The 17,609-nt window shown below is 32.6% G+C and overlaps 1 protein-coding gene across 3 annotated transcripts in view; it reads left to right on the top strand.

Moving 5' to 3' along the window:
* Positions 1 to 17,609, top strand: part of CNTNAP4 (contactin associated protein family member 4) — a 641,498-nt gene that overhangs the window by 611,359 nt on the left and 12,530 nt on the right. For all 3 annotated transcript variants that reach the window (XM_074281700.1, XM_074281701.1, XM_074281702.1), the window contains 4 exons: positions 6,393 to 6,632; positions 9,549 to 9,773; positions 13,147 to 13,280; positions 14,269 to 14,356. In XM_074281700.1, coding sequence (XP_074137801.1) covers positions 6,393 to 6,632; positions 9,549 to 9,773; positions 13,147 to 13,280; positions 14,269 to 14,356 — 687 coding nt within the window. The remainder of the gene's footprint in view (positions 1 to 6,392; positions 6,633 to 9,548; positions 9,774 to 13,146; positions 13,281 to 14,268; positions 14,357 to 17,609) is intronic.

Here is a 17,609-nt window from a genome sequence, read left to right as displayed (position 1 = left end):
AACTGCTCTCCAGAAAGGCTGGATCTATTCACAGGTCCACCAACTATGTGTCAGTGTCCCAGTTTTACAATATCCCCTCCAACATTGATCATTATCATTTCCTGTCATCTTAGCCAATCTGAGAAGTGTGTAGTGGTATCTCAGAATTGAGTTAATTTTCATCTGATCAATAGATTTGGAACACCTTTTCATATGACTAGAAATAGTTTCAATTCCTTGATCTAAAAATTGTCTGTTCATGTCCTTTGACCATTTATCAATTGGAGAATGGCTTGATTTCGTATAAATTTGAGTCAATTCTTCTATATATTTTGGAAATGAGGCCTTTATCAGAACTTTTGGATGTAAATTTTTCCCCAGTTTATTAATTCCTTCTAATCTTGTCTGCATTAGTTTTGTTTCTACAAAAACTTTTTAACAACATAATCAAAATTATCTATTTTGTGATCAATAATGATCACTAATTCTTCTTTGGTCACAAATTCCTTCCTCCTCCCCAAATCTGAGAGGTAAACTATCCTATGTTCTACTTTGTTTATAATATTCTTTATGTCTAGATCTTGAACTCATTTCAACATGATCTTGATATACAGTGTTAAGTGTGGATCTATGCCTACTTTCTGCCATACTAATTTCCCATTGTCTTTTTGTCAAATAGTAAATTTTTATCTCAAAAACTGGGATCTTTGGGATTGTCGAATACTAGATTGCTATAGTCATTGAATATTTTGTTCTGTGAACCTAATCTATTCCACTGATCAACTTATATATTTCTTATCCAGTACCAAATGATTTTGATGACTGCTGCTTTATAATATAGTTTTAGGCCACCTTCATTTTCTTTTCTTTTCATTAATTTCTTTGAAATTCTTGACCTTTTGTTCTTCCAGATAAATTTTTTTGTTATTTTTTCTAGGTCAGTAAAATAGTTTCTTGGGAGTTTGATTGGTATAGCACTAAATAAATAGATTAGTTTAAGGAGTATTGTCATCTTTATTATTTTTGCTCAACCTATCCAAGAGCACTTGATAATTTTCCAATTGCTTAGATCTGACTTTATTTGTGTGGAAAGTTGTTTGTAGTTTTGCTTATATAGTTCCTGATTTTCCCTTGGCAGATAAATTACAAATATTTTACATTATCAATAGTTTTTTTTTTGTTTTTTTTTTGAGGCTGGGTTTGAGTGACTTGCCCAGGGTCACACAGCTAGGAAGTGTTAAGTGTCTGAGACCAGATTTGAACTCAGGTTCTCCTGAATTCAGGGCTGGTGCTCTATCCACTGTGCCACCTAGTTGCCCCTATCAATAGTTATTTTAAATGGAATTTCTCTTTGTATCTCTTGCTGTTGGATTTTGTTATTGGTCTATAAGAATGCTGATGATTTACATGGGTTTATTTTGTATTCTGCAACTTTGCTAAAGTTGTGGATTATTTCTAATACATTTTTAGTAGAATTTCTGGGGTTCTCTAAGAATACCATCATATCATCTGCAAAGAGTGATAATTTGGTTTCCTCATTACCTACTCTAATTCCTTTAATCTCTTTTTCTTCTCTTTTTGCCGAGGCTAGCATTTCTAATAGTAATTGTGATAGTGGTCAATCTTGTTATACCCCTCATCTTATTGGGAATGAATGGTTCCAGTTTATCCCCATTATATATGATGCGTGCTGATGGTTTTAAATAGATGCTACTGACCAGAATAGTCCATTTATTCCTATACACTAAAAGGTTTGTTTTAGGAATGGGCATTGGATTTTCTCAAATGCTTTTTAAGCATTTATTAAGATAATCATATGTTTTTTGTTAAATTAGTTATTGATGTAGTTAATTATACTAATAGTTTTCCTAATATTGAACCAGCCCTGCATTCTTGGTATAAATCCTATTTGGTCGTGGTGTATTATCCTGGGGATGATTTTTTGTAATCTCTTTGCTACTAGTTTATTTAATGACTTTGCATTAATATTCATTAGGGAGATTGTTCTATAATTGTCTTTATGTTTCTGTTTTTTTGTTTCATTGAATGTCCATCTTCTTCCCTGAAAGAAAATGTTCAGTTTAGCAGGGTAATTTATTCTTGGCTGTATTTAAAGGTCCTTTGCCTTTCAGAATATCAGATTCCAGGGCCTTGATCTTTTAGAGTGGAAGAAGCTAGGTCCTGAGTAATTATTATTGTGGCTCCTTGATATTTGAATTGTTTCTTTCTGGCTGCTTGTAATATTCTTTCCTTGATCTGATAGTTCTGACATTTAGCCACAACATACCTTGGGGTTTAGCTTTGGAGTCTCTTTCAGGAGGTGTTTGGTGAATTCTTTCAATGGTCATTTTACCTTCTGATTCTCTGGGTAAGTCTCTGATGATTTCCTGAAAAATAATATCTAGACTTTTTTTTTCATTATTTATTTCAACGTCCAATAATCCTTAGATTGTCTCTCCTTGATCCATTTTGCAGGCTTATTATTTTCCCAATTAGGTATTTTACATTTTTTCTATTATTTTCCCAATTAGGTATTTTACATTTTTTTCTATTTTTTCATTTTTTTTTCATTTCCTTTTTTGGGTTTTGCATAACTGATCTTGTCTCATTGAGTCATTCATTTCTGTTTGTTCAGTTCTGAATTTTAGTGAGTTATTTTCTTCATTTACATTTTTTTTAACTTCTTTTTGTATTTGTCCTATTGAATTTTTAAATGAGTTGTTTTGTTCTATGGATTTTTTTTTTACATTTCATAAATTCTGTTTTTTAAGGAGTTATTTTCTTTTTCTGTTTCACAGATTCTGTTTTTCTGGGAGTTGCTTCCTTTTTCCATTTTATCAAATCTATCTTCTAATGAGTTATATACCTTTTCTAAACCCTCTTGCAAAGTTTTCGTTTCTTTTCCCTATTTTTCTTCTAGTTCTCTTTTAAGATCCTTTTTAATTTCTTCTAGGAGAGCCTTGTGTGATAGGGACCAATTATATCACTTTCTCAGGCTTCGTCTGGAGACAATCTGCCTTTAGTCTCCTCAGGGTTTGAAATATGTTCTCTTTTACCATAAAAACTGCCTATTGTCAGAGTTCTCTTTATTTATTTAGTTAGTTAGTTATTTATTTTAAGTTTTTAAAGTGCTTTTAAAGTGAGGGAGGTTTTCCAACCTTTCTCTACAAGCAGCAGCTTGCTCTAAGCTGCCATGACTGCTCTGGGTCAGTGCTGACTCTCTCCTGGTGCTGGGTGGGCTTGGCCAGGTCCTGTGAGATTCTGGCACTTGGGGGTTCACCATTTACCTTTTGTGTTTGTGTTGGATGTTTTATAATTTCTCTGCTGATCTACTGGGTTGCAACCAGGGCAGAGTGGTCAACGCTACTATAGATTTCTGTAGACTCCTCCCTGTAGATTCTCTGCCATGGGGAACTTGCATCACCCCTGGAAGTCTGCACAACCTTAGGATTCTGCGCTGTCTATGCTGGCATTTGTGTTCAGCTGCTTGTGCTGGCTGCCTCCTTCTTGTTTCCAATTGAAACAGACCTTTTCTGATGATCTTTGAAATTATCTTCTGCTGGTAATTTGTTGCACTCCCAATATTTGTGGGTTCTGCCAGTCCAGAGCTAATTCAAAGGCTGGATTTGTTAATTAGTCTGAGGGTTGTAGGAGAAGATCAAAAAGAAAGTGGGTCCTCTCCACCATCTTGGCTCTTCCCCAAAAGGAACTCTTTAGTTCTACTTCTTAACTCGCTTTGCTATTACTTTACCTCTAGCACCCCATGGATCTCTCTCATCTTCTTCCCCCCTCCTTTTCCCTCTCTCTTTATTTCATTCCATTAATCTGCACACCTTATCTCACTTCCTTCAATCTACTCACCATTTCATACTCCACTTTATCCTATTCTTTCCCCCCTTATTTCTTTACATATTTTTGAAGGTGGTATGTATTGTTCCCTTTTTTAATCCCTTTTCCAAAGAGAATAGGTATTCACAACTTCCAGCCCTTCTCCAGCTAATCCCTCTGGGTCCGCTCTTCCTCTGCACCTCATTCATATAACATAATTACTATTTTTACCTTTTCCTAGATAATTTTGCTTCTTTACATCAGATCATACTCAGCTCTGCTCCAATCTTTCTTTTGGACGCCCAATTATTAATGTCAATATTAGCCATATCATTTACATTTCTACATATAAACCAAAATGTCTTTTTTTAATTGAATATCTTGAAATTAGTCCTTGCTATTTATTCTTACATGTTAAATTTTCTCTTAAGTTGAGACAAAATCCTGAAAATCTAAGAGTTCATTGAATGCCCATTTTTTATTTAATATTTAATTTTGCTGGATATAATCTTTTCTGCTGTAGGCACTTTTTTTGTATTGTTAATATATAATACTCCAATACTTAATTGTAGCTGCTGATAAATCCTGTACAATTCTAATCGAAAATCCAGCATATGTTTTTGTTTGTTTGTTTGTTTTCTTTTGTTTTTGTTCCTTGCAAAATTTTCTCTTTGATCTGGGTTTTTTAAATTTAGCAGTAATGTTCCTTTTTTCTTCTTTTGTAGAATATCTTTGATGAAGTGATCAGTGGATTTTTTTCTATTTCTACTTTCTCCTGTTCTGTAACTTCAGGATAACTTTCTTTGATTATTTCTTATATTATTGTATCAGTATTCTTTTTGTTGCTTATAGTTTTCAGGTAGTCCAGTTTTTCTTATGTTTTATCTTTTTGTTCTCTTCTCTAGATCTGTTGTTTTATTTATAAAATGTTTCACATTCTCCTACATTTTTTTTATTCTTCACATTTTGTTTGTTATGTATTAGTCTCTTATAGCTTCACTGGCTTCCCCTAGCACAATTGATTTTCAATGAATCATTTTCTTTAAGGTCTGGATCTCCTTTTCTAATTGCTTGATTTTCTTTTAATAATTTTATTGTTTTTCTTGGATGGTTCTTTTTTAAAAGTTTTTCTTCAGTTTCCCTCATTTTATTTTTAATGACTTCTTTGTGTTCTTCTATAAAATCCTTTGGGGCAAGTAGTCTTTTAACATTACTCTCTGGGGATAGAGCAATTTTTTTTTTTTTTTTTTTTTTTTTACATCAGGGTTCTCCTCTGAAGATGAACACTGGTCTTCTCTATTTTCAAATATGTTTCTATGGTTGGGTTCTTCCTCCTCTGCCTGCTCACATTTTTTAAATGAGAACAATTAGTATCAGCATCTCTAATCAGGTTTCAGCAGAATAATCACCACAAGAATAGTCAGGAATAAAGTCCAAAGTCTTTATTGTCTCCTTCCCTGTCTCTCTCCTTCACTTGGGGCCAGGCTAGCTTTCTGGGGGACCTTTAGATGTCCTTGGTCTTAGTAGAGGAATGCAGAAGGCAGGAGAGCCACCAGGTTGGTGGGAGATGGAATGTCTCTCTTACAGTCTTTCTTAGCCCTTATATACCTTATTATAATTACATCATTGCAGCATACTGATTATGTGTGAATTTAAAGAACCATTATGTCACCTGGCTAAGTACTAAGTATATATGTAAACCAGATAACTATTGTCTCATCAATACCTCTGAGTTAACACCTTGTTTCAAGTATACTTCTTCAGAATTCTGGCTCTCTACAAGTTTCTTCTTGCCCAGGGCAGCATCTCAGTAGCACAGCGGGGCTCAATGTTTCTAATTAGCTAAGCATCCCTCAGTCTTCCAGGACTGGGATCCCTCAGACTTCTTACTCTTATACTGTCCAAGAGGTGAAAGTTCTTAGCCTTTGGTTGAGGCTAACTTGAAACCCAGCAAGTCCCAGAATTCTCAGCACCCTGTTTCTTCAGAGCTAGCCTGGAGGATGTTATATTTCACACTGGTTAAACTTTGACCTTGGGGATTTTCTTGGGTTGATCCAGGTGGACCCTTATCCTAACCCCAATTTTATTTGTTTTTCACTGGTCTATGTTCACCCTAAAGTGTAATTTTGTTTTGTTTGGAGGAAACATGAAGAGCTTGGGATTTTCTGACCTATTCTTCCATGTTCTCAGAATACACTCTGCATCTCTAAATTTTCAAAGTGTATCATTACACTTGTTTTGTGTAAACTGATCTTAAAAAGAGTTTGGTTACTTTTTTTTTTTTTTTTTTTTTTTTTTTTAATGTGCTCATGCTTTTTTTGGAAATGAGGTTAAGACTGTGAGAAACATTTTTTAAATTATTATTCATCCAGGGCGCTACTTTCCCTTTAGTTAGCTAAATTAACTAAATCTTTAATATTTATCTTTATTCATAATGCCTTAAAAGGAGTAAATTAAGTTGAATGCAGAGAAAGGCAAACCAAAGTATTTTGTTTGTGTTACCTTCAAGTGGCATATTGGTATAGTCATTATTATCTGAGTGAAATTCTTGGAAATTTATCTCAATTACAATATTTGAATTTCAGGTGGGACAGCCTCACGACAGAAAGGATTTTTGGGATGCATTCGTTCTTTACAATTAAATGGCATAGCCCTGGATTTGGAAGAGAGGGCCAAGATTACCCCAGGGGTGGATCCTGGGTGCCCAGGACACTGTAGCAGCTATGGAAATTTATGCCACAATGGAGGAAAATGTAAAGAAAAACACAGTGGATTCTCTTGTGACTGTAGCTTCTCTGCATACAGTGGGCCATTTTGTTTGAATGGTAAGATTGAAAAATAAACATATAAGGAAAAAGTAATACAGGGGATTTATGTCAGTGAAAACAAGATTGCTGTCTTTTTAAAATGAATGATTTATTCTGTGCTCTTATTTGAATGAATATGCTACTTGCTTTCTAAATTCTTTTTCCAAAATACTTATTTTGAAGGTATTTTTATTTTATGAGAAAAAAGTGCAACTATATTCTTGAAAAGCCAGTGACTAATGCTGTTAAATCATGATATTCATCCCCTATGGGTTTCTCTAGGGATTATATATACAATCTTTTTCTAGCTAAAGCTAATGCTTTCAAGTAATGTGGTTATTAACAATTTGCCCCATTTCTCTACTTTTAAAATCATTAAAAGCATCATTGTTATTTGTGGTAATGACTTTCAGTCATGCAAGAAGATTTAGAAAGCATTGTGTTGTTTTTTTTTCCTTGCCAAACAAATATTTCAACCAAAAGCCTAAATACTTTTTCCATTAAATATTCATATGGGATGAAACTGAGACACTTAAACCATTCATTTTAGGATGTGTTGAACAGCTACTGTTACTTTCTTTCTTTCTTTCTTTTTTTTTTTAAATCTCTTGGATGGCTTAATTCAAAGTCAGGTTTTCCAGAAGAAAAAGGGAATGGCTATGTTATCAGATATATCAGACATCATCATATTATGGCACTCTTTCACTTTTTCTCTGTCTCTCTCTAATACACATGCACACACACACATAAACACATAAATATAGATGTTTGTCTCTCACATAAGAGAGGTAAAATGGCCTAGTGAATAAAAAATTGACTGAGATCAGAAGACAAAGTTTCAAATTTTTCCACTGAAACATACAAATAATATGAGCATGCACATATTAGCTGACTTTTCAGTACTCTCCCCCAGAGTTTCTTAAGCTTTTTCTACTTGTGATCCTTTTTTGCCTGAGAAAGTTTTAGGTTGACCCTGGGTATGTAGGGCCTATAAAATAGATATAAAAATCAAATATTTACTGATAATAAATCATTATTAATTTTCGGCCTTCACATGGGTTTTTTAAACTATTTAACAAGCTGGGCTTCAGACAACTAAAAAAAGAGCCATTTTACATTTGTAGAGGGAGTTTCCTCATCCAGAACTTTGCTCTGCCAATGAAATCTTAGGTCAAGTCCTTATTCTCATATTACATTAATCTATTAAATGTTTATCTGCTTCTGTTGAAAATTGAGAGAGAGGCAAAAATCACTAAATTTCTACTAGTGTCTGTATATTTATCACATTTCCATTCTTTTTCCCTTTAAATAGAAGAATGCTTTGTGGTGCTATAATAGAAGTCAAATGTTTGTAACAATTTAGTATTTTTGTTAATTTGGTGAAACCTATGGACCCCTATTAAGAATAATATTTTTAGTGTAAAAAATAAAATACATAAAACTACAACTGAATTGAGTTACAAAAAATTCTCAGATTAAGAATTTTGACACATTTTTCATGAACACATTATAATTTCTCCATTACCTCTGAGCATTACAGCATCCCCCTAAAATAGGAAGAAATAAAACTAATAAAGAAAAATAACTAATCAATATTCTGGAGATAAGCATCCCTAAATTTACCAGGGTAGGGAAAGGGATAGATGAGTTTCTTTCTAATAGATAAATAAAGGAAACCATCCCAACTTGTTAGAAACTAGTTGAACTGGTGTTCCATTGGATATATATATATATATATATATATATATATATATATATATATATATATATATATATATATAATAAAATTGAAATAACCTGAAATTCCTAGAGAAAAAGGTATTTGGAAGTTAAGTAGCAAAAAGCTGTCCAAACCTTCTGAAAATCATCCATTCCCTCTACCTCTTCAAAAAAATATTAAATATAAACAAAATGCCAACAAATAGTAATTAAGCTGTTCCAGCACTGAACTAATACTTGTCAAGGAAAAATTAAATTGTGCCCATTACCTTATGTGTTAAAGTCTTAATTTTCTTAATGATTCCCAATTCCCCTTTTTCAATTGCAATTTAAATGTTATTATGATGCCAAATGTTATATTAGACATTAGAAAGTGTATTGTAGGTGATAAGAAAATGATCCTGAAGTGTTAGGGTAACATTATTATTGTTAGATTATCTAATGAGATTCTTTTGTAATTTATAATTGCCTTGATTATTTATCATATTTGTACAAAAGTTTTGCCAGAATAATATCATGCAGGAGACAATCCCCTTTGCAAAGTCCCATCCTACTGAAAATCATATGATTTTTCTGTTTGTGCTTAATTTAATAGTATATTTCTGAGGTTTGAGAAGTTATTAAAAAAAAATAAAATGGAAACATCCCACCCAAGTTTTCCATACTTGTAACTGAGAAACAAATTCTTCTCTAAAATTTATGCTTCTCAGATTAATATCACAATTAGCTTAATTTTAAGTCCCTTACTAAAAAAAAGTGAATAGAAATTGAAATCATAAGAAATAAAATCATATTTTGATATAAAAAGACCTTTTCTAGGAGTTCATCTGTAAGGGGGAGAACCAATTTCCTTACTTTTCAATAATTTCTAGACATATATTTAATACAAATCATATTTCCAGTAATAGTTATACAGAGGAGGTAAGCATATCAATAAAAAATTGGTAAGAAAATGGTTTGAAATAAAAACTGTTCTCTCTCCTGTCCCCATGATAAGAGATCACATATTTATGCTATAAGGGAGAGGTCAATACTTGTGCTTCAAATGCTGAAGATATTTCAAAAACTAGTAAAGAGACTGAATTAATAAAACATGCTATTGATTTATACCACAGTGTTTTTGGAATGGCGGGGCATGCTGTTAAGTGCAGGAAAATTGAAAATGTGGTACATAGTTGACTTATGTAATTTAACAGAGCTCAACTGTCTTTTCAGAGATTTCTGCATATTTTGGATCTGGCTCCTCAGTGACTTACAATTTTCAAGAATATTATACCTTAAGTAAAAATTCCAGCTCTCATGCTGCTTCATTTCATGGTGACATGACACTAATCAGAGAAACAATCACATTTAGCTTTCGAACAACGCGGACTCCAAGCTTGTTGCTTTATGTTGGCTCCTTCTATAAGGAATACCTTTCAGTTACTCTTGCAAAAAATGGTGAGTTCCTTTTTAGTTGGTAAAAGAAAATTGGATGAGAAAATTAGAAATATCATAGATCTTATCAATGTATATACTACCTGACACTAAAAATATGCTCTTCAACTAATATTTTGTAACCATGATACTGTATGAGGATGTATTCTGATGGAAGTGGATATCTTCAACATAGAGAAGAGCTAATCCAATTCCAATTGACCAATGATGGACAGAATCAGCTATACCCAGAAAAGGGACACTGGGAAATGAGTGTAAACTGAGAGCATTGTTTTTTTTTTTTTGTTTGTTTTGTTTTGTTTTGTTTCTCTTACCAGATTATTTTTACCTTGCGAATACAATCCTTCCTTTGCAACAACAACAACAAAATTCGGTTCTGCACATATATATATTGTACCTAAGACATACTATAAGATATTTAATATGTATGGGAATGCCTGCCATCTAGGGGAGGGGGTGGAGGGAAGGAGGGGAAAAACTCGGAACAGAAGGGAGTACAAGGGATAATGTTGTAAAAACAAAAAACAAACAAACAAAAAAAACTACCTATACATATGTACTGTCAAAAAAATGTTATAATTATAAAAATTAATTTAAAAAAATATTTTGTAACTATTGGCTTCATTTTCCTATTATCCAACATATTTATTTTCCTGAAGAGATATAATTTCAGTGATTAAATCAGGGTGGTTTTCTCGTATTATACCTCTGATAGTTTAACGTTTTTATGTTAACTATGCTTTATGATTGTAGGTCTTCAGTGATGCATAAAGATAATCTGAATTCAATTTTGCAACTCTTTTAAAACATCTAGTTAGACTTGACAAATATTTCATAAAAAGCAGTCATACCAATGTAGATATTAATATAAAAATATCAAGTAGGCATAATTTTTCACATACACCAAATACAAGGAATATGAAATTTTTTTTCAAATAAATTCCAAAACTTAGTATTTGTCTGCCAGTAGTTGGAATGTTATAAATGCCATGAAACATTACAAAGAAAAGACAACCAGCCTATTTAGGCTGTTTAGGAAAAATGCTGATAGGACTTTGTGACATCAGATTGTTATCAAGCAAATTAAATCTATTAATTGGCAATCTAAAAACTTCCATAGATATTTCTAGCTAATAGGTTACATGTTAGATGTGTGAATATTCCTGGTCATGTATTGACCTGGCTTTCTTGTAACTTTTTAAACAAATAATTTTTAAAAATAATTCCTTCATTGAGTATAATAAAAATCTATTAACTATGAACTTTTTTTTGGTTGCTTTTGTTGAAATAATTGGGGTTAAGTGACTTACCCAGGGTTACGCAGCCAGGCTGTGTTAAATGCCTGAGGTCAAATTTGAACTCAGGTCCTCCTGACTTCAGGGCTGGTGCTCTATTCACTGCGCCACCTAGCTGCCCCTAGCTATGAACTTCCATAGCATTTTCCAGGTATCCAATTACAGTCTCAAAAAGTTGCTATTATGTACAGTTTGTGAGTTCTATTAAACTTTCTCATTTAAGAAGTTATGGGGAAAGATAGGCCTGATAAATAAAAATAGTCTCTGATAAATAGGTTTTTACTTTTTAAAATTTTTTCTCCTTTTTTTTTCTTTTTTCTTTTTTTCCTTACTGCTTAGAGATGAATATTCTTATAAACAAGAATAGCAACATGGCATAGTGGATGGATAACAAGACATGGTGGCAGAAAATTTGGATCCAAACAAAAATCATAATTTATTAGTGCCCTAGGCAACTAACTAATTATATAAATTGTAGATGAGCTACCCATCTCCATTATTGTAGGAAGTCATTTCATTCATAAAGGTTAAGGTCCTAGCCTTAATCACCAAATTGGTAGTTTCCTGAGTCACACTGAGATGGGTTAAAGATCTTAGCTTAAAAAGGCCAAGGTCACTCATTGCATCCAGGACTGTTTCCAGTGACCACAAGACCCATACAGTTCTGCAGGACAAAGTGAGGCTGCTGACCTTGCACAGCACTCCTCACTCAAATCCAATTTACTTACATGTCATGGCATGACTTTCCTGATATCATGATCATTTTGTTGCACAAAGGACAAAGAACTACAAACTCATATAATATTTCCCCTCTCAAAAATGTTACATGAACAAATTTGTGAGCTAGGTAAGGAAATTGAATTTATGGTAATAGGAGTTATGAAAACAAACTAAAATTAGAATTTTTGTATTTTCTTTTAGGTTTTGAGCTTAACAGAACAGAGGGAAAACTTTAAGTTGGGAAGATATCCTGTGAAGCAAATTAATTGGTTCTCTGTAGGTGCATGAATAGTATTAGTTTTGAGGGTACAGTAGGGCTGAAACTGTTCATTTCTATTTAACTTTATCCTGAAGTCTATGATTGTGACCATCTGGAATGATTTTCACATACTTCCCTATTTTTTCAAAAATTTCCTTGTGAATACAATAACATGATATTACTATTATACTGCTAAGAATTCTACATTGATTAATCAGACTATATACACATTACTTTTTTTTTATTATAGCTTTTTACTTACAAGATATATGCATGGGTAATTTTTCAGCATTGACCCTTGCAAAACCTTTTTCCAATTTTTCCCTTCCTTCCCCCCACCCCCTCCCTCGATGGCAGGTAAACCAATACATGTTAAATATATTAAAGTATATGTTAAATACAATATATGTATACATATACATACGGTTATTTTGCTGCATTACACATTACTTCTTGGTCAAGATGTTGGAACTTTAGTACTTGTTACAATAATTATATATATATATATATGTATATATATACATACACACACACACATATAGATATGCTTCATTTTACAAGTTCCTTTGAGAACACAAGTCATAAATGAATTTAAGAGATTGTTTACTAGGTATTCTTTTATTTATAAGATTGGAGTTAGAAAGAACTTTAAAGGTGACCTAGTACAACCCCTTCATTTTATGGATAACAAAATTGGCAGCCAGAAAGTTATGACTTACCCCCAAACCCTTAGGTTATAAGTAGCAGAGCTGAGATTCTAAACTAGTTTCCTTACAAATCAGTATAGCACAATGTTGGCCATTCCCATAAAAACTATTGAAAAATCTTGCATTTCAAATGAACTCAGGAACTGATGATGATGATTTACTTCATAAATTAATAACTACTCAATGAAGTGGTCATTTGGGAATATTGTGTTTGAGATAGAGGATAAAAGCTTTACTGGAATGAATGTGTGTGGGAGATGAAATATCCAAATAAATGATGTTGAACAGATTGAAATTACACATTCTTTTATGGAATTAAGAAAAATGTTATAGATTTCTGTATATGTTTTTGTGTAAATAATAGAGTTTCTAAAATAGTATTTTTTATCCTTTAGGAAGTTTGCAGATCAGGTACAAATTAGATAGCCATCAAGAACCAGATGTTTTTAACAGCAATTTCAAAAATATGGCTGATGGACAGCTTCACCATGTGAAGATTAACAGAGAAGAAGGTGTACTATTTGTAGAGGTAAATTTCAGGAAGACTGATACCCCCCAAAATGTACAACTTAAAAGAAAATTAAACAATACCATCTTTAAACACCTTCTATTTAAGGCTTCTTCATTGCTTATTGAAAAATAATTACATTCTATCTATTCTTCTGGGGAAAAGGGACTCTACTAGCACTGTTTCTTAAAGTGGCATTTCCCCCCTATACTTTGCTCCATTTTTTTTTTCTGGTAAAGAAATGTTTCTGGCTTCTTGTATATGAAATTGATCAGTTATCACTATACAATGAAAAAATGTGCTCATCGGATTATGAGAGCAAAAATACTAAGGAATTTTTATTACAATCATTTTAAAGCAGTATGAAAAATATATAATTTGTTGAGAAAGCCAATTTCTTCCCAATTGACTTTTTGACGTCAGTGGGAAGAAGACTAGCTTTTGATTTATGTGATAGGTATCTTGAAATGAAAAACACCCAGTGGGAAGAGAAGTTCTCATGATTCTATTTTAAATTAAGTCATATATGTAAGCCAGGGCTGGGTAATGAATTATTATAAAGACTAGCAGAAACATCTATTTATTGTCTTAGAATAATAAGTAATTGTTTGATTTTGAAGTTTCTTTTTAAGAGAAGTGGGAGCTTTTATCTGAAAAAAAAAAGCCTCACACATTTTATTAAAATGCTTACCAAATAATACAATGCATATAGAAATAGTTTAAAAGAAACATAGATTCTGTCTGAAGTAGAACAATAATTTTCTCCCTTTCCCCCCAAAGTAATAGGTACTTAAAATCATGTCTTAGTCAAGATTAAAATTATCTGTTTGTTATAGAATTGTTGAAAACACTTTTTCTATCTTAATGATTCATTCTTTAGAATTTGTTCTGTAGTTATTTTAGTAACATTAATAAGTATTTATATCCCCGTCTTCTTTGCTTTCCCTTCTTTCTATCAACAAATTGTCATCCATTCTGCTATTGTTGTCTTTTGGAAAAATCTTTGTAGGTTAACCAGAATCCAAGAGAGCAAGTCACCCTGTCCTCTGGTATAGAATTCAATGCAATCAAATCCCTTGTTCTTGGCAAGATTTTAGGTAAGTAGGAGAAAGAGCACTTTTCCTCAAAAAAGCACAGATCAAAAGTGTCATGTTATTCACATAAAACACTAATCTTTCTGATAGAAATTCCTTGTCTTCAATTTAATTATATAGTGAGTGACAATCAAGGTAGAAACTATACTTCTGTCAGAGTGCATATGTAATCATGGATAAGTGCTTCCTGTAAAATGAGCAAGTGTATTCCATTAAGAATAATTTCACACTTATCCCTCTCATTTGGCAATCAAACATAATGAAACATGGTATTTTGCTTATCCTCCAGAAAAGAAGAACCATGATCAAAGGAGATATAAAGACCAAGGATTATTTATTAATCAGTTTCCAAATCTAGAAACCATCAAATGAAGCTAAGGTTAGAGCATTTGAAAGGAAAAGAAAAGAGAAGCAGCTGTTTGTTTTCTTTCTGCTAATGAATAAGCCCTGGGAAGTGGCAGAGATCCTGTTTTTTCCTGCTGTAATGTAGCTGATGGAGGTTTTGTGATTGCAGTCTTTTATCCTTATATCCACTCTAGAAGTTTCATAGCTGTTATTTATACTGCCAAATTCTCCTGATTACATCATTCAAAAGTCTAATTATCATTTTAAAATGATAATGTGAATGCTTTTTTTTTTCCCTTCTCATTTTCTAATTCTTATCACCAAGGACAAAATTGATTTTTTGGAATTTTTTTAAGAGGAAAGAAAATATAAACACCCTTGACATTTATCCATAACAGTGACAATGAGTATCATTTTGTAGCCTACTTATTATTCCTGGGTTAGCAGTTTTTAGTAATCTAGTTTATTTGGAGGAATTTAAGTAAAAAGAATAGTGATAAACTTTTCAGCTACTTGTATTTTGACTTATTGGTCATTATTTTCTTTTCTTATGTATGTTCCCTTAAACTAAGACTGCCTGAGTGAGCAGAGTGCTGCTGGATAAATGAAACAGAAGACTGAAAAGGATGCTGACTAGGCTTATTAAATGTTTATAGACACTCTGGAAGACATTAAAATTATGACTTCATGTTTTCCAAATAGGGAAAATGTCAAATTGCCCTATTCTCCAGGTGTATTACTGTCATAGAAAGAATGATGATTTGCAAAGAAATATTTAATAACCTAAAGTGAAAATATCATAATTTTACATATATAATTACTAATATACATGAAACTATTAAAGTGGAAGACTGATTGGTAATCTTATTACTTGGTTTAAATGTAAATATATGATGATTAACAGATATGACTATAAATGGTAATTTTCTTTTATGATGTTATTTTGAAAATTAAACCAAATCTTGGTCTGCCATAACTCATTAAAATATATTACCTTAGCTAGAAAAGTTTAACTTTTACAGTAAATTTTTATTAGTCATTATTGATCTAGACTTATCAGCTTATAGATTATAGCTTATAGCTTATCAATTCAAATCATCTACATAACTGCTTAATTTTAGTACTAATTAGTAATAACTACTACAATTTTAGTAGTTACATAGATGCATTGAATTCAGTTTTCTGAGATAGTCCTTGTGATGGTATTACTATATAGTGAAAGACCTAGAAGCTAAGAAATTAGGACTCTATTTTTCCTTCTACCACTTAGATGCTCTTGGGCAAATTATCATACTGGATATAGTAACCTTATCCATAAAGTACATTGATGAAATTGAAAACCATTGCTTAATAGATAAATGGTCAAAGAATATGAATTGGTATTTGTCAAAGGAAAATATCCAAACTTTTAACAACCATTTACAAAAATGGCGATCATAAATAAAACTATAGAGTATAGAGACATATAAATTAAAACAACTCTGAGGTTCTACCAGACTGGCCAAGAAGACGATGACAAATGTTGTAGGGGGCTGCATGAAAATAGTCACATTTGTGACCTATTGGTGTAGCTGTAGATAAGTCCATCTGCCTTTTGTGGAAAGCAATTAAGAATTATGCCCTCAAAGTTTCTAATTTATAAGTTTAGCCAGCTATACAACTTTTAGACCTATAACCCAAAGAAAAAAATTAAACAGGAAATGGAACTTTATGAACAATCTGCTTATTTATGGGAACTCTTTTGTAGTTGTTTCAAACTGGAAACTTGGGAATAGAAGAGTATTTTTATCAGGGAATGACATACAAATTATGGCATATAGATATAATGGGATCATATTCTTCCCAAAAATGACAAAATGAAACATATAGCTTCAGAAGAAACTTTGAAAGACATCCATAAACTGATTCAGACTAAAGTAAGCAGATCTAGGGGAACAATTAAAATAATGGCAACAAAATTTAGAAAGAGAAAAAAACTACTTTGCAAGTCTGTAAAACTCTAATTAATAGGGTAGCAAACTAAAATCTAAAATACTTGAAATGCAACATTACTTTTATTCTATTAGAGAAATGATAAACTTGAATTATAAAAAGAGGTATACATTTGCAAGCATGCCCAGTCTTAGAATTTGTTTTTCTGGATTATTTATGTTTAATGTGAAGATTTTCTTCTTTGTTTCTTCATCCTTCTATTCTTTCCTCCCTCTCTCCTTCCCTCCTTCCCTTCTTCTTTCTCTCCCTCCCTCTTTCCTTCCTTCCTTTCTGCCTTCTTTCCTGCCTTCTTTCTTTCCTTCTTTCCTTCCTTCCTTCCTCCCTTCCTTCCTCCCTTCCTTCCTTCCTTTCCTTCCTTTCTTTCTTCCTTCCTTCCTTTCTGCCTTCTTTCCTGCCTTCTTTCTTTCCTTCCTTCCTTCCTTCCTTCCTTCCCTCCTTTTTTCCTTCCTTCCTTCCTTCCTTCCTTCCTTCCTTCCTTCCTTCCTTCCTTCCTTCCTTCCTTCCTTCCTTCCTTCCTTCCTTCCTTCCTTCCTTCCTTCCTTCCTTCCTTCCTTCCTTCCTTCCTCCCTCCCTCCTTCCATCTCTCCCTCTCTCCCTCCTTCCTCCCTTCCACCCTCTCTCTTTTCCCCCTTCCTTCATTCTTTCCTCCTTTCTTCCCTTCTTCCTTTTTTCCCTCCTTTCCCCTCTCTTTTCCTTTCTCCCTCTCTCCCTTCCATCTTCCTTCTTTCCTTCCTTCCTTCTTTCATTCTCTTTTCTCTTCTCTCTCTCTCCCTCTCCCCTCATCTCCACCTGTTACCTCTCTCTTTTTCTCTGTTGTATAAAGAGAGATACTTTGGGAAGGGCACAAATTAAAAAAAAAAAAAGAAAGAAAGAAAATAAAAGAAAACATACAAAAAAGACTCCTTAAAATAGCAAAGAA

Source organism: Sminthopsis crassicaudata, chromosome 1 (genome assembly GCF_048593235.1).
Source record: "Sminthopsis crassicaudata isolate SCR6 chromosome 1, ASM4859323v1, whole genome shotgun sequence".
NCBI lineage: Eukaryota > Metazoa > Chordata > Mammalia > Dasyuromorphia > Dasyuridae > Sminthopsis > Sminthopsis crassicaudata.
This window is presented reverse-complemented; position numbering and strand designations above follow the sequence as displayed.